Raw genomic sequence first — 18,046 nt, 5'->3', positions numbered from 1 at the left:
ACGGAAATGCCGTTTACCTTCCCACTGGAGCGGTACCTATTTATCTACTTGCACTTTGACGTGCTTTTGAACTGCTAGGTTGGCAGGAGCAGGGACTGAACAATGGGAGCTCACCCCGTCGCGGGGATTCGAACCACCGACCTCCTGATCGGCAAGTCCTAGGCTCTGTGGTTTAACCCACAGCGCCACCCGCGTCCCATAAAGCGAGATATCAAATCCAAAACTGGCTATGAGTCATGGCAGCTATGTGGAATTGGGCAATGGCGCTCTCATGGCCAGGTGTTGAGGGCAGGCCATGGGAGACTGCTTGCTCTCTCGAGCTACCGTGGGGCATCTTGCTCGGCACAGGACTAGGCAAGAACCGTGGCTCGATGTAGCATGGGCGGTTCATGCATTCTTCATTTTCAGGGCCTGAGCAGCATATCCCATTCGCTGCTCCTTGCCACAGCCAACTTGTCATACATGCACATAACCATGTGGTCATCTCACAGGAAGAGGAATGCCCAGCATGCAGCACTTTTATTTTATGAGGGTACATTTGCAGAGTGGAGAAAGGAAGCAAATTGCTGAAAGTATTGTCATGATTTCTAATCTACCCCCCCCCCAAAAAAAACCACACACCCTGTGGCTTTAGAGTCCTGTGCTATGTGCAACATAATCTCTGCTCTTGTACATAGGGTAGTAAACAGCGTACATATAAAGCTTACACTTCTGCCTTGCATCAGATTGAGCAGCTAACGAATCAGTCCTCTCTACACCTCTTAATTCAGTATCTTCTGCCATGTCCCGTTGCAGTTGCGCCCCATTCAACATTTCCCTTCCGAAACAATGCATTGTTGTGACTCCACACACACACACACACACACACACACACACACACACACACACACCGGCTTTAGTCCTCCCTGGGTTCCCTGGTCCATTTAATCATTGTCTTCCCTGGTCCATTTAATCATTGTTTCAGCCAACTCCAGCTCCCCGGCCTCCCTAGCCAGGAAGATATCCGTGCAGAGTTTCAGGATGCGGTCCACGTTGGGCAGCTCTTCGAACATGATGGAGCGCGAGATGCCGTTGAAAAGCTCTCGGATGAACTTTCCGATGACCAGAACAAAAGACATGTAGAGGCCTACAATCCTGTAGCGGGGAGAGAGAGAGATGGTGGTGATGTTCAGGGTGTCATAGACTCATAGAATTGGAAGGGACCTCAGGGGTCATCTAGTCCAGCCCCTTGCAGTGCTTAGCCCAATGTAGGGCTCAAACCCATGGCCCTGAGATTTAGGAGTCTCGTGCTCCATGGGCAAAATTGACACAAGTAGTCCTATCAGCCGAAGCCCTGCGCAAGGACTTCCCACTTGCGTAATGAGCTTTCCTTCCCCTCTTCTTGCCTTGTGTACCCCAGAAATTTATTCTGGGGGTTCAGAAAAAACCCCAGAACAGCACACTGGCAAGGGTGGAAGGAAGGGGGAAGTCTCTTCTATGTGGCAAGCTGAGATGTTTGCACTGACAACATTCAACAGTGCAATACTGAATTCCTGCCAGCGATTGGCTGCCTGTTCTGTATTTTTCAAGGCAGCACAGCGGGAAAAGGTTTCTCTCAGGTCTCCCCAAGCCTCCACCTTAATCCAAATCTCAAATTGCTGCCCCAGAAATAACAGGTTCCAGTTTGACATCCTTACCCATGAGCTGCCAGAAATCCCAGGCTAGGAGGGCTGACCTTGTCGTTGAAGATGAAGAGTTCCATATTCTTACTGCATCCATTACCCAAACAGCCGGGCCTCTGCTCTTTCACAACCCACCATTCGGGAACATGGCTTAAGGACTCCTTGGCAGGCAGCTGCTGCAGTTCGATGGTGATATTTCTGAAGAAGGCCATCTTGTCTACGTCCTTTGGCGCATTGGAATGAGCTGCGGGAATGAGAATTATGGGGTGGGGGTGAGCTGACCGTGGGCCCCCTGCCTTTCTCCCAACCCACAGGACAACCCACAGAGCTGTGGGCACTTTGCACAGCTGCAACACAGGAAGATGCCCCCACACATAAGTCAAATCATTTGTCTACCCGGTTCAGTATTGCCTATGGCAGTGGCTCTCCAGGGTTTCTGATGGGAAATACACAAACCTACCTGGAGATGCCTGAGCCTGAACTGAGGGTCACTTCTGCATTCAAAACAGATGCTCTACCACTGAGCTGGGGCTCTTCCAGGGAGTGAGGAGTGGAGTCACTTCCTCCTACCCTAACATTTAACAAATGTCCTTGCCAATACTTCCACTTTCTAATGCCATACTCAAAATCCCCAGGGAGAACTGGAACCCCACTTTAGCCACACATGAAGAAGGAAATGCTTTCAAAAACAGAGGTGGAAGTGGCAAAAGAGTGCTAAGGAGTAGTTCATTGGCTTTAGAGGAGTGTGTTCCCTGGGTCTTCAGCAAGACATTGTGAAGAATCAGCAATGAAAGCAGAAGCTCCATGGGTCTAAACCAGGAGTAGCCAACACGATGCTCTGCAGCTCCCATCAGCCCCAGCCAGAATGGCCAATGGTCAAGGATGAGGGGCGTTGGGTACCCTTGGTCTAAACAGAGAACAGCTATATGGACGTCTAATTTTGAAAACAAAAAAGGCACTTGGATCAGGAGTGCAGAACCCACCACACATCTGAAGTTTATATCCAGCCAGGGAACCCCACAACCCCTGGGCCCCAAAACAGCAGCGTCTCATTAGCCAGTAGTCTCTGACACCTTTGGTTTTTGGTTTGTTTGTTTGTTTGTTTGTTTGTTTGTTTGTTTTTTAAAAAAACCCTTTGCTTCAATTAGAGCAGCCCCGCCTGCCATTTTTAATTCCCCAAAGCGCTTCTGGGCCCTGCATGGGTTCAGAGGCATTCATGAGAAATGAAGACGGTCTGGGTGACTGTTTGGAGCTTTTGCCATGATAGTGGCAGCTGAGTGAAAAGAATTTGGGGTGAGGGTGTGGGGGAGGAAACGGCACCTGTGTGCTCCTTTTGCTAGTTTGACCCAAAGACAGCACATTTCCAGATGTCTGGAACAATTAGACAGTGGCTTTTTGCTCATACGATACAACATGCATCTTTTGGCTTTGCCTTCCTACAGCAAAACTCTGCAACTCTGGCCTCCTCTCATCTTCAAGCAGGCAGGATTTTCCTCCACTTTTGTCCACTTACCCACTTGCAGCCGATGGGCCATTTTAGCTTCTGCTCCGCCAGCTGCTCTCAGATACCTTGGTAGGACACCAGGAAGCAGACTAAAATGGAGGTGGGGGAGCAGAACAAAAGCAAAGCAAAGGTCTTACTCCTTTCCAGATCAACACATGTTCATTTTTCACATGTACCCCACACAGCTTCCAAGATATTATACAAATCCATGGAGGAGGAAGGTCTAATCCACAGCTATGGTAGCCAAGTGGAGACCCCACGTACAGGAGCCATATGCCACCGAATACGACATGCTGAGGGACACATACAGTAGCAGGGGAAGAGCTAATGGCCACCGAAAGAATCAGGAGAAAAACATAACACTAACACGCCTTCTGTTCTGGTCCCACGTAGCATTTCAACGATTTGCTCCCGAATCTCCTTGTCTTCATAGCGCATCGTGTGTAGGCCGGACGCTTCAATATTCTTCACGAGAGAGGCATTCCTGATTCGATAAGGATAGGAAGAAAAGGTTAAGGGAAGATTTAGATGTTCTTCAGGGCAGGCATTATGGAAGAGAGAGATTCTCCTCTTACGCTATGTGCCTCTTATGAAACGGACAACAAAACAGGTTTGCCAAGAGATGGCTTCCTCTGGAAAATCTACTTGACAAAGCGTCGCAGAAAGGCTGCAGTGCAAAGGGTGGGACTTGGAGGGTTGGGTGTGAGGTCACTAAACAGAGCAGGTTTCAGTTAGTTCCTCAGTAGCAACAACAACAATGTGGCAGCCATGGGCAGCAAAAAAGAGAGGTGCCGCTACTCTAAACCAGCATTCTGTTCTCACTGTACCCAACCAAATACCAGTGGAAAACCTGCAAGGGGTGGTGGTGGTTGTACACACATACACAGAATACACGTAATATTAAAAAGATAAAAACCTGAGAAGAGTCCAGTGGAAGTTGATGTAGATTGCGGAGGAATTGGAGAGTTCTGCAATCATAGCTTTCCGACTTGCAGGGCTGATGCTCCACAGCAAGCTGGCATTGCCTTTTATTTTAGCAACGATGACGTCCTCTGGGCTATAGTTCACTATAAATTGCATGGCAGACTGGAGAAAACACAAATGTTTTTGGTTTGTTTTTTCTGTTGTTCCAAGCAAGACAGAGAAACTTCTTCGCCTTGAGCTAAATTCCTATCTAACCTGCTTTTGGCAATCCAGTAAAGATACCATTCAAATCCAGTTTTAATTCAAATTGGGTCTCAACAGCTATTGTTGGAGAGAAAGAGAAAAGGATGGCAATTTTTCCTGCAGGAGTTTCCTTGTGCACAATAAAATATACTTACAGGATGGAGGGCATATTGAGTGGTGAGTTCATTATACGCCGCATGAGTGAAAGGGATCAGATTCTGCTGCTGAGCACTCATGGTAAACAAAGACTAGGAGAAAGAGGGTGAAATCCTGTATTACAAACCTCAGCTCCACTATACAGACGTACCTCATCACACCTTAGCTGGTTCAGACCCAAAGGTGGGTTTTACACACTAGTCACAGGCTGATGCTAACCAACCCACAAGCTCCACAGCTCTGGATTAGTTGCATTTCAGCACCCATAATTCAAACTCTGTAGCAGCACGGTTCACAGCAGCATCAGCAGAACAATCACTTGGAAGCATCACACAGCAACACAAGAAGAAGAAGAGGAGTTTGGATTTGATATCCCGCCTTTCACTCCCCTTAAGGAGTCTCAAAGCAGCTAACATTCTCCTTTCCCTTCCTCCCCCACAACAAACACTCTGTGAGGTGAGTGGGGCTGAGAGACTTCAGAGAAGTGTGACTGGCCCAAGGTCACCCAGCAGCTGCATGTGGAGGAGCGGAGATGCGAACCCGGTTCCCCAGATTAGGAGTCTACCGCTCTTAACCACTACACCATACTGGCTCCCAATAGATCCATAGATGAGCCCAGAGGATAATAGCATGTGACTCTGAAAGAATGGGAGTTCCAATGGGAAATAAAGTGGGCATTTCCTACAGGAATCTGAAGGAGAAGAGGGTGCTTGGCAGCTCCGGATTAGGGAAGAACCAGGTTGGTTGGCGTTGACACTTGCTATGAACTAAAAGGTAAAAGGTAAAGGACCCCTCGATGGTTAAGTCCAGTCAAAAGTGATTATGGGGTTGCGGCACTCATCTCGCTTTTAGGCCGAGGGAGCTGCTGTTTGTCCACAGACAGCTTTCCAGGCCATGTGGCCAGCATGACTAAACGGCTTCTGGTGCAATGGGACACCGTGACGGAACCCTTAGTGCACAGAAATGTCGTTTACCTTCCCTATTTATCTACTTGCACTGGCGTGCTTTCGAACTGCTAGGTTGGCAGAAGCTGGGACAGAGCAATGGGAGCTCACCCCATCATGGGGATTTGAACCACCGACCTTCTGATCGGCAAGCCCAAGTGGCTCAGAGGTTTAGACCACAGAGTCACCCACGTCCCTACAAGCAGAATGGCACTGTTAGACACAACCCTTTAACTGGAGACGTTAAGGATCATTGAGCTATAACTCCACCCTGTTTTTTGTTGTGTTAAAGCAACAGCTTTGGATGGTGGAAATGTTCCAGTACTCATTGAAAATACTTATCCTCAATCTTAATTATAAATTGACCCTCCACCTCTGCAGACCTACCTCATAACCGCTGATGGTAATTTTGACAGAGACGCCCAAAGGCTGGTTAGTTACTCCCGCCACTGATTTGACCAGTGACATAAGAAGCAGAGGGAACCACACAATGCAGATGAGCACAAAGACGATGAAGCCTCCCATCCCGTATTTCACAAGCAATTTCTTCTTCTGCCCAGGAGGCTGGGGGTATTTCTGAAAAATGGAGAATGGGAACAAAGCTGTGTGTATACTCCGCTGATTAAATTTTTTAAAAGCCCCCCAACTTGTGCATCAAGGTAGGACAAACTCAGCATTCTGAAAAACAGAATTCCACACATTTGCCTAATTTGCATATATTTGACTAGCCTACATATATTTCACTCAGGGCCAGCCTTTTGGCGCTTGAGGCAAACCACAAAATAATAATAAGAAGAGTTTGGATTTGATATCCCGCCTTTCACTCCCCTTCAGGAGTCTCAAAGCGGCTAACATTCTCCTTTCCCTTCCTCCCCCACAACAAACACTCTGTGAGGTGAGTGGGGCTGAGAGACTTCAGAGAAGTGTGACTGGCCCAAGGTCACCCAGCAGCTGCATGTGGAGGAGCGGGGAAGCGAACCCAGTTCCCCAGATTATGAGTCTACCGCTCTTAACCACTACACACACTGGCTCCTAACACCTCCCTCCCCACCAAGGAAGAGGAAGGGATTGATAATCTACACCAGGAACAAGGAGGAAATAATTATCTACACTGGGATGTGCTGACCCTTTGAATCCTGCCGCCTGAGGAGGTCAGCTCACCTTGCCTCATAGCTTTAGGTGCCAGGCAAAAGCATTTCTCTTTAGCTTGGGCTGGCTCACATTCAATGTCCTTTTACAAGTGTTTTTGTGAGAGGGAGTTATTGTGGGCCACATGCATTTTCAAAATATGAGCAGAGAAATGTAGGCCACAGAGTTAGGCACACTTAAACTTGTTGACTTGTGCAGCCAGACAAGAGAAATTCGCCCCAGTCATTGCTCCTGATAGACCACCCGGAGTCATCTTGATTGGTGGGGCTAATGGTAACCCTTAAGCAACAGGACTCACTTTCTCAGATTCTCTCCAACATTTCAGGATGAAAATGTTAGCATAGATATCCTCCACACAGATCCAGCTGGAGAGGCTGAGTGTGGTGTCGGTCCAAACCCAATCCATGGCAGCCCTCAGTTCTGTCAAAAACGGTATCAGGCGAAAGCTGCACAGAGGAGGAGAACAGTGGCTGGTTAATGGGGCAATAAGGACCCAAAACAGTCAAAGCCTGTCTACAAAAAAAGGCTTTCCCAGTATTGTAAGAGTGGTACAAATTCTCAAACTCTGGTGCCCTTTTGTTGGCATCTGTCTGTCTTGAGAGACAATGGAATGTGAAGTCAAACCGCTGGGGAATCACGGCACCTGCTGTGGCTGCAGAGACCAGTAACTCATAACTGCTGCCTCCTGCATTGCTTTTGCTGTCTTAGCAGCACTGAAGTGACCTCTCTGGGACTGAAACCAGCTTGGCTGCAGGAGTTGCCAGAAGGTGGTGTACAAGGAACCATCCAACTGTCTTAGGGACTCCACTCTGGATTCCTGAAGGGTTTACTTCTTCTCCTGAAGGTATCTCAGAAGGTAGCAGAGGTTAAGGACCAGAGTTTTCCTTCTCCAGGAGGACTACCTTCCCAGGTTGATGAGCCCCATCTGCCCTTCTCTTCCCTCCACAGCACATGCAGAAACCACCTCCTTGACCATTGGACCCACTCTTCGTCTTGTCCACTTAATCCACTAGAGCTTTGGCTTTGTCCCTAGCCTAACTCACTGAGGATTTGTGACTCATCCGCTACCCTCACCTGGTTTAGCCAGCCAGTCGAAGCCGTTTCCTGGGGTGTGGCCGCTATGGCACACCAACAGCTTCTAGGAGCCACGGGTGAGATCCGAGTGCAGGGTGGGAACCCAAAGTTGACAAACTATCCCGGAAGGAGCACGACGCTTCCCCCTACATATTATACCCACTTCAGAAGTCAGGGAAACCCTTTGCATAAAAGCCCAACTGTGTCCTAGTCGATGGGGCAATTAAGACCATTGTGCATCTGCTGTAGCCTAGTGATGGCCAAACTGAGAGAGGGGCTCTAACAGGGGTTCAGGCCAACTTGTGGAGGGCAAGGATATCGGTAGAGACTAGTAAGCATGGCTATATGCCACCTCCAAGATTAGAGGCACCAGGCAGACACTGTACATGGAAACACTTGGCAGATAGTGTGTGTGTGTGTGTGTGTGTGTGTGTGTGTGTGTGTGTGTGTGTTACACAACCTGCTCCCCTCCTTTCCAGTGTGCATACTGCTTCACACTTCTCATTCCAGCCTCTTCTATGCAGGCTACATGGAGGAATCCCAACTTGCCTAAGGCCACCCAATAATGTTTACAGCCAAGCAGCTGCTGGAACACACAACTTCAGGAGGTATCTCAAGCCAGCATCTGCCTCCTGCCTTCCTGCCCTCTGAGCTGGTTACATTACTCTAAAAAAAACTTGTAACAATTATTACAATGAAAAGGTTTTTTCCTAATTTTTACCACTACATAATTTTAGGCACCAGGCAAAAACATTCTTACTTCGTCAGGCTATGGCCTTTTGACGTGGGTGAGATGTTTCAATCTAGTTTTTTCCTTAAAAAAGAATTGCTTTTTCGATTTTTATAAATGTTAGTTTATTGTATGTTTGTGTTTATTTGAGGGGCTGTGACAAAAAAGCAACTAATATAATAATAATAATAAAATTTCTTACACAAAATAGTAAATTGATAATTTTGTTTCACAGTCGCTCAGTGTAAGACTGTAAGGACCTCTTTTACCTTACTATTCCGTTTCCTATGTATGTTATTTCTATATTTATAGAACCCCTGAGGAATTATTTGTTCCAGCACAGGCCTGCAATAAATCTTCCTTCAAGCACCTGGAGATTTCCACCCACCCACCCACCCTTTCCCCCCCGTCAGCCGTTCTTTCTTGCTTTTGTGATTGGCTTGTTAACATAATGGCTTGCGTTTCATGGGGATATTATTAGGTTTCTCTGCCCTCCTTTATAAAAGTGCTGCTTACCCTTGGAATAAGAAGAGGTTTATGCAATTGTAGCTTTTAGTCAGAACATTGCCCAAGACCCGTTCGGGGTAACCGCATTTGATCTGATAAGCCGACAAACCAAAATAGACACACTTGACCAAATACCACAGCTGAGCCACCGGATTCCTGTTAAACCTCCTGCAAGTAAACAAGAGAGATGTTCCAATCTCCCTCTTTAACAACTATGACTAGTTTAGAAGAAACATTTTTTAGAGCATGGCCCTCTTTGAACTCCGCAGCCAAACGCAGCAGGGATGTAAGGAGGAAGAGGAAGAGATTTCCACCCCATGCTGTGCTTGCTGCAGTCGGCGCTGCTTCCGTTCTGCTACAGTTCGGCTTCCACTGAAACCTACCTTATGCACCTTGCTATCCGCTATGGCCAAAATGTAATTGATTGCATACTTTTTTTCAATGCATATGTAAAGGAAACATCAAAAACAATGCAGAAAATAATGCAGTAACTTTGGTAACGTACACAGGCTATAAAAACAGAACAATGGCCAATACCACTTATATTTGATCACACGATTTCCATCCCTGATCTTGGCCAAATATGCAAATTGTGCCAAATTCTACTCCCATTTCTCTTTGCAGCAGAACTCTCCAGCATTCCCAATTGCAGTTTGGCTGAGCATGCAGAGACATCTTGAAAAAGTAGTAAACATCAGCTGTGTGTGTGTCTGTGTGTGAAGGGGGAGGACTAAGCACCAACACATTCATTGCAGTTCAAAGGAAATGCAATACAAATAGGGGGTGGGGATGAAATTACCTACATATCATTTGTGAAATGAAAGCAGCAATAGCAGTGAATACTGATCTCATTTTTCGGATCTGGACATGGGACAAATAAGCAAACATGGATGCTTTAGTTGAGATTCTTGCAATTCCAACTCTACAACTCTATGATTCTATAATCAGCGATTTCCCCTCTAGTTTCTGTTTTTGTTGGAATTCTCTGGCATCTTTCATTGTCATACCTTTCCGTTACTCCAGGCAAGATGAAGAACATCCAAAAATGGATGCCAAAGACAAGTAACACCTGAAAAACACATTTCCCAAACATGCTCTTTCTCAGGTAGATGGCACGGTCAACTATCATCGTCCCAAACTGCACCAACAGCATCACCAGGAAAGCTTCAGGCACCTGGTCTTCTGAAAGGGACTCTGTGATGTCGGCGGCAGCTGAGTGTTTCTGAAACAAATTAGAAGCATTCGTTGATAACATGCGGGTGTGAAGAAAAGGAGCAAGCCTAGGCTTCCAGTCAGAGTCTATGGGCAGATCAACACTACTAAGCTATTATTATATATTGAATTTATATATTATTATTTTTTAATAATATTTATTACTTTTCCAACCATTTAAACACTACAAAAAAAGAACAATACAATACAAAAACACTACATAACACTAACACATTAAACAAACAAAAACAGTTTAAAACACCTCAAACATTTTCAATATCTTATCTTTCATTCACTTATTTCAACGACCTCCTCACACCTCCCTTTTTGTATTCCACTTCTGTTAATTGTTTCAGCAATTCCTTTCCATCTTCCTCTGTTTTCTATCCTATAATTATCTTAACACATTCTAGCCTTATTTTTTCCTTTAATATTCTATTAATCTATTTATACTTAATTCCTTATAACATTTCTACTAAAGCCATATAACTTCATTCCAACATTCTTCTAACATTCATTAATTTTACAATATTTCTGTAAATAATCTTTAAACTTTTTCCAGTCTTCTTCCACCGACTCTTCTCCCTGGTCTCGGATTTTGCCAGTCATTTCCGCCAATTCCATACAGTCCATCAACTTCATCTGCCATTATCCAACACTTCAGTGTTTTCCAGAAGCAGCCATTCTCTCAGCCAGCAAAAAGCAGCTGGTTCACAACAAAGTTTAAGGTCTAGCAGGGCAAATCCACCTCCTTCTTTGGCATCAGTCAATATCTTAAATTTTACTCGAGGCTTCTTGCCCTGCCAAACAAATCTGAAAACATCCCTCTGCCACCTCCTGAAACAATCCATCCCATCTGAAACTTGCAATGTTTGAAACAGAAGCAACATCCCTGGCAACACAGTAACACTCATCCCCACCACAGCAACTCGGCCCAACAATGACAACTTCAAATTTGTCCATATTTCCAAATCCCCCTTCACTTCAATCCAACATCCTTCACAATTATCCTTAAATAGATTCACATTTTTGGCAGTCACGCTAACCCCCAAATACCTCTCTTTCTCAACCAATGTTAGTCCTGTCTCCTCCTGAAACTCTGTCAAGCTTTCCTTTTCCAATTCAGTTAGGGCTCTGATCCTCAAATTCGTCTGTTTTTCTTTAAGTTCAATCATAACAAGCGTCAACTTATGTTCATCAAGTTGCCTCTGTAGGGCTGGAACTCTCTCTCTCTCCAGTTGTGTTGCTTTACATTCAGCAGCAACGACTTTCTCCCTGGCTTCATCCGCAGTTTGCCGTATCAAAGTAGATTCCTGTATCAATTTCTGGATGGTTTCTGTATTGGTATTCACCTTTTGTCCCGGATTATTTATACTTTCTGCAATTAAGTCAATTTTAATATTTGCAGCATCTACTTTCGCATTTATCACGTCTGTTTTCTTGTGAAGCTGTTCCAGCAAATTGTTTATCTTCACTAATGGAACCGCTAAGGCCTCTTCTGTCGACATTGCTCTTGGTTTTGAGTGTACTGGTACAGAAGCAGCAGCCGAAGAGGCAGGGAGGCCTGATGTTGAGCCTCTCCTGGGTTGCTGCCAAGTCCTCCCAGACCTTAATGTTTTTTCAGCAGTTGACTGGTCTGTTTTTTCCTTTCCATTTGCCATAACACTTAAAAGATTCAAGGTCAATCCCAGAGTCTCACAGTTTTTTATCTTGCAGCTGGAAATTCCCCTAGCCCAGCTCTTGTAAAGCAACCAGTTTCAAAAGCTTCCACTAGGGGGAAACAGTTTCTATTTGTATTAATCAGTAATGTCCTCTTTTAAACACAGTTCCAATAATCCAAAGGAACTCGCAAGACATTTTCGTCTTGCGAAGCAAGCCCATAGGAAATTCGTTTTGCGAAGCACCTGCAAAACGGAAAACCCTTTCGTCTAGAGGGTTTTCCGTCGTGCAAGGCATTCGTCTTGCGGGGCACCACTGTACTTTGCTACTACAGCAAAGTTGTGAAATTTTTAAAAATCCTCTATTTTCTTGTCCAATACTTACAGGACATAACTAAAACAGAAGCAAGGCATAACCACAAAGTCAATGGAAGAATATACATCAGGAGGCACAGTTTGGTCAGAATCAAGTACAGCCCTACCGTGGAAGTCAAACGGAATCTGTTCTGGAAGTCCGTTTGCTTCCAAAACGTTAGAAAATCAAACGACGGCTTCTGATTGGCTGCAGGAAGCCGCAGAAGCCCCGTTGGACGTTTGGCTCTCAAAAATAGTTTGCAAACCGGAACAGTCACTTCTGGGTTTGCGAGGTTCAGGAGCCAAAACGTTTGGGAACTAAGCTGTTTGACTTCCAAGGTATGACTGTATTTCCAGAGTTTTCACTAAATACATCACTTCTGGCAAATGAGTTCCCATAGCCACTAGAGGGCCGTGAAAATGTGTGTCCCAGGCTTTTTAGACTCGTCTACCCATGTACTATCTGAAACCAAAGGGGCACATTGCTTGGCAGATGTGAAGTATATTGGCATCATTTTCCGCTCTCCTACCCCACTATAGCTTCCACACTTCCAAACAGATTAGCAGAACAGATTCAAGCCTCCTTAAGCGTCTGGTGTCAAATACCTCCTTGGTTCTGGAACATGCAAAGCAATAACAAAGTGCTTTTTTTTTTTATAAAATTTTTATTGGTTTTACAACATTTTTAAGAAAAACAAACAGACACAAAAAGTGACAGACATACATGAATAGTTTCAAACATATTTTCATAAACCTCTTTTCTTGAACTTCCCCATACCCCCCCCCTCTCTGCATCCCAATGTCCATAATTCAACTAGCAACTCCCAGTTGTTACTTTCTAATCTCTGTCATCTTAGTCCTCTTTTATAGTCTAGCCTTGTATCCCTGTACCCTTTTGCTTCTGGAAACCACAACATTTTAGCATTCATTAAGTTTATAGTAGTCCTTAAGATAACTTTTAAATTTTCTCCATTCTTCTTCCACCGTCTCTTTTCGTTGATCACGGATTCTGCCTGTCATCTCGGCCAGTGTCATATAGTCCATCACTTTCATCTGCCATTCTTCCAAAGTGGGTAAATCTTGTGTCTTCCAATACTTTGCGATAAGTATTCTTGCTGCTGTTGTGGCATACATAAAGAAAGTTCTATCTTTCTTTGTCACCAATTGGCCGACAATGCCCAAGAGGAAGGCCTCTGGTTTTTTAGAAAAGGTACATTTAAGTACCTTTTTCATTTCATTATAGATCATTTCCCAGAAGGCCTTTATCTTCGGGCATGTCCACCAAAGGTGATAGAAAGTACCTTCAGTCTCTTTACACTTCCAACATTTATTGTCGGGCAAATGATAGATTTTTGCCAGTTTGACTGGGGTCATGTACCACCTGTAAACCATTTTCATAATGTTTTCCTTTAAGGCATTACATGCCGTAAATTTAATACCGGTGTTCCATAACCATTCCCAGTCAGCTGACATAATGTTATGTCCAACATCCTGAGCCCACTTAATCATAGCCGATTTAACTGTTTCATCCTGTGTGTTCCATTTCAACAACAAGTTGTACATTCTAGATAGATTCTTAGTATTGGGTTCTAACAATTCAGTCTCTAGTTTTGATTTTTCCACCTGGAAACCGATTTTCCTATCCTGTTTAAAAAATTCCATTATTTGGCGATATTGGAACCAATTTTCTACTTTATGCTTCAATTTCTCCTGACTTTGTAGTTTGAATTTATCTCCATCCTGTTCTAAGATTTCCCAATACTTCGGCCATCCGACCTCCATATTGAGTTTCTTCACTGCTTTAGCCTCCACTGGTGACACCCATCTAGGGGTTTTATTTTCCAATAGATCTTTATATCTTATCCAAACATTAAATAATGCTTTTCTAACAATGTGATTTTTAAAGGCACTGTTAACTTTATCATACCAAAGATATGCATGCCAACCGAAAGCATTATTGAAACCTTCCAGATCTAAGATGTCCGTGTTCTCGAGGAGCATCCATTCTTTCAGCCAGCAAAAAGCTGCTGCCTCATAATACAATTTTAGGTCCGGCAGGGCAAAACCCCCTCTTTCTTTAGCGTCAGTCAATATTTTAAATTTAATTCGGGGCTTTTTGCCCTGCCAGACAAATTTCGAGATGTCTTTGTGCCACCTCTTAAAACATTCCATCTTGTCAAGAATCTGCAAGGTCTGAAACAAAAACAACATTCTAGGCAATACATTCATTTTAATTACTGCAATTCGGCCTAACATTGACAGTTTCAAATTTGACCATATTTCTAGATCTTTTTTAATTTCTGACCAACATTTTTCATAGTTGTCCTTATACAAATTCACATTCTTAGATGTTAAATAAACCCCTAGGTATTTCACCTTCTTGACCACAGTCAAACCTGTTTCCTCTTGAAATTTCTCCTTTTCCATATCTGTTAGATTTTTCCCTAAGACTTTCGTTTTTTGCTTATTCAACTTAAATCCAGCTACCTGGCCAAATTGTTGTATTATTTCTAGGACTTTTTTCGTACTAGTGTTTGGCTCTTGCAAAGTCAATACTAGGTCATCTGCATACGCTCTTAACTTATACTGTTTAGCTCCGACCTGCACACCTTTGACCTGCTGGTCATCTCTTATCATATTCAGCAACACCTCCAGAACTGAAATAAAAAGTAATGGGGAAATTGGGCACCCCTGTCGTGTTCCTTTTTCTATCTTAAGTTCCTCAGTCACAACATTATTTACAATCAGTTTAGCTTTTTGTTCAGAATATATTGCAGCCATACCATTCTCAAAACCCTGGCCTACCCCCATCCCATGAAGATTCTTCCTCATAAAACTCCAAGAAATATTATCGAAGGCTTTCTCCGCATCCACAAAGATCAATACTGCTTTAGTGTTTATATTCACCTCTAGCTTTTCCAAAATGTCTATTACATTCCTTACATTATCTGCTAGGTGTCTCTTAGGGAGAAAGCCTGCTTGGTCTCTATGAATCTTCTCCATCAAGACTCTTTTAAATCTTTTTGCCAAAATGTCTGCAAAAATTTTGTAATCCACATTAAGCAGTGATATTGGGCGGTAGTTCTTAAGTTGGGTCTTTTCAGTCTCTGACTTTGGTATGAGTGAAATATATGCCTCTTTCCACGATTCAGGTGCCCTTTTTCCCTCAAGGATCTCATTACAAACTTCTCTTAGTGGTTGAGTCAGCCATTCCTTCAGCGATTTGTAGTATCTGGAAGTCAGTCCATCTGGTCCCGGAGATTTGCCCAATTGCATATTCTGAATGGCAGCCTCTATCTCTTGTTCTGAGATTCTCTGGTTCAAATCCATCTTACTTTGATGAGAGATGTTTCGTAGTCCATATCTTCCAAGGAATTTATCTATATCTTCTTCATTTTGCGGGCCTTGAGTGTAAAGTTTTTTAAAATAACTTAAAAAGCAATTTCTAATTTCATTGGGTTTAGATATGTTCTTTCCATCCACCTCTAGGCTTGTAACTGTATTTAGTTTCTGCCTTTTCTTCAGTTGCCATGCCAAAAGTTTACCACATTTATTTGCTGATTCAAAAGTCTTTTGCTTCATTTGCTTTATCTTCCATTCAATCTCTTGGTTCATCAATTCCATATATTGTGTTTGATATAACTTGATCTCTCTTAAAATATCCTGAGACTTTGGTTTTGTTCTTAATTTCCTCTCTCCTTCCTTTATCATTTCCAAAATCTTCTCTTTTTTCTCAGTTTGTTTTTTCCTCTTTATTGAATTTTGTTGAATCAAAAATCCTCTCATAACCGCTTTACTTGCGTCCCAGATCACTCTTTTCTCCACGTCGGTCCTCAAATTTATTTCAAAATAGTCTTTTAGGGTCTTTTGGGCCTTCGTGAGAATCTCCTTATCTCGAAAGAGGGTGTCATTCATTCTCCATCTAAATTGACCAGTTATTGTGAGTTTCATCTCCATCTTCACGGCGTTATGGTCGGAGCAAGTTTTTGGGCAGATTTCCACTTTCTTAATCTTTGGAGCCAGTCCACTAGTAACCCAGATTTGGTCAATTCTGGTCCAGGTCATCATTGCTTGGGAGAAAAAGGTTCCCTCTCTCTCCAGAGGGTTCCTTGTTCTCCAAATGTCTATCAAGTCCATGTTTTCTGTCATTTCGAAAAAAGTCTTAGGGAGTCTCCCTTCTTTAGTGACTGTTAGTCTTTGTGCCTTGTCCATATTAGTGGAGACCACGCCATTCATGTCTCCCATGATTATCATATTGTAATCCAGATAGTCCGTCAAAGTTTCATGAAGTCTCTTAAAGAAGTCAGATTTGCCTTCATTTGGTGCATAAATTCCAACAACTAGAAATTTTTCTCCTTGTACTTGTATCTCCACAGCCAGATATCTCCCTTGTTCATCTTTGAATATCATTTTTGGAGCCCATTTCTCCTTCACATATATTACCACTCCTCTCTTCTTAACTTTGTCTGATGAAATAAATTCTTGTCCTAGCCTTTTATTTGTGAGTAATCTCCTGTGGGCTCTGGTTATGTGAGTTTCTTGTAAACATATCAAGTCCAGTTGTTCTCTGTTCAAAATATGAAATACTTGTCTTCTCTTCAAAGGCCCATTCAGTCCATTACAATTCCAACTAAGGAATTGCAAAGCCATCTTGTTATTTTCTTAAGGCTCCTCCAACAGCTCCAAGTTGTTGCTCTTCTTCTGATGGTGGTGGTTTTTGTCCAAACGAGAGATTCAGGATATCCAGTGCTCTCCTCTGTTCTGCAAGTACGTCCACAGTCCCCTTCTGTAGGTCCTCCTGGTATCTTGCCAAAAATTTGTCTTTATCTTGAATTGTCTTTATTTTCACTTTCTTTGCCTTGTAGTCGAATGACAGTCCTTGTGGGAATTCCCACCTGAAACGGATAGAATTTTTCTTTAGCAAAAGAACCAAGTCCTTGTAGAAGTTTCTTAAATCCAAAATATATTTTGGGATGTCTTTAAAGATCTGTACAGCTGAATTTCCAATTTGCAAGGCCTTTTCAAAGTGTAGTCCTAATATTTTATCTCTTTCCTCCTTGGATCTGAGTGTAATCAAGCAGTCTCTCGGTGTCTTTCTATCTTGCTTTTTACCCAGTCTAAAGGCAGTCGTAATTTTAAATTCGTCTTCCTCAAGGTCCCAGCAATCCGCAAACTCCCGTGTCAAATATTCCACAAGGTTGTCTCTTTCATTCTCCGGAATCAGTCTTAATTTTAAATTTCTCTCTTTCCTCTGTAACTCCCACAAGGCCAAAGTTGCATCATGCTCATAGACCTTCTTGGCAAGTGGCTCTAATTTCTCCTGTGTCTCTCCGGCAGTGGCTTTTGCCTCTTCGGCAATTTGGCGCGTGGTGGCGTTTTCCTCCACCAATTTGTTTATAGATTCTGTATTCTGGTTTAATCTTGCTGATATTTCTGTTAATTTTTGTGTGTTCTCTGAAGTCTGTTTTGTCAAAGACTCCAGAGTTTGGTTTATCTTGAGCAAGGCCTCTGTCACAACTTCCATAGAGACGGCTGCTCCTTTGTCTTGTCCTGTTGTTCCTGCTGATCCGGCTGTTGCGCCTGAAATTGAGCCTCTTTTCTTTGCCTGTTGCAGCTGCAGCTGTTGTTGTTGTTGTTGTTGCTTGATCTTGGCTCTTGTAACTATCTCTTCTTGTGGGCCACTCATGTCAAGGTCAATTCCCACGGGATTATTCTCCCTTGGAAAATTCCGCTGTCTTAGGCCGTGCCAAGTTTTACTTTATCCTCTAGAGGGAGCAAATCAAAATGGCCATAGAACGGGATTTCCAAATACAAAAACAAAGGAGACAGTCCAAGATGTAAAAAAAAAGGAGATTAACACAGTCAAAGTCAATGTTGCTAAAGACTTATAACTTCAAATTGCCACAGTTGCCCAGTTTATATTGTTTCTT

At 43.5% G+C, this 18,046-nt stretch overlaps 1 protein-coding gene across 1 annotated transcript in view; it reads right to left on the bottom strand.

The window, feature by feature from the left end:
- Positions 1-959: 959 nt before the first annotated feature.
- LOC308587752 (piezo-type mechanosensitive ion channel component 2-like) overlaps positions 960-18,046 on the bottom strand; it is a gene marked incomplete at its 3' end in the record, with an annotated part of 81,630 nt that continues 64,543 nt past the window's right edge. Inside the window, exons 43-52 of the mRNA XM_081195518.1 lie at positions 9,900-10,114; positions 8,902-9,060; positions 6,880-7,027; positions 5,820-6,008; positions 4,488-4,580; positions 4,082-4,251; positions 3,533-3,649; positions 3,175-3,254; positions 1,677-1,905; positions 960-1,134 (exon numbers count right to left, since the gene is read on the bottom strand). Coding sequence (XP_081051644.1) covers positions 960-1,134; positions 1,677-1,905; positions 3,175-3,254; positions 3,533-3,649; positions 4,082-4,251; positions 4,488-4,580; positions 5,820-6,008; positions 6,880-7,027; positions 8,902-9,060; positions 9,900-10,114 — 1,575 coding nt within the window. The remainder of the gene's footprint in view (positions 1,135-1,676; positions 1,906-3,174; positions 3,255-3,532; positions 3,650-4,081; positions 4,252-4,487; positions 4,581-5,819; positions 6,009-6,879; positions 7,028-8,901; positions 9,061-9,899; positions 10,115-18,046) is intronic.

The sequence above is a fragment of the Podarcis bocagei genome (assembly GCF_964188305.1).
Source record: "Podarcis bocagei genome assembly, chromosome: 5".
Classification (NCBI taxonomy): domain Eukaryota; kingdom Metazoa; phylum Chordata; class Lepidosauria; order Squamata; family Lacertidae; genus Podarcis; species Podarcis bocagei.
The sequence above is the reverse complement of the archived record's forward strand: the minus strand, read 5'-3'. Positions and strand labels throughout refer to the sequence as shown.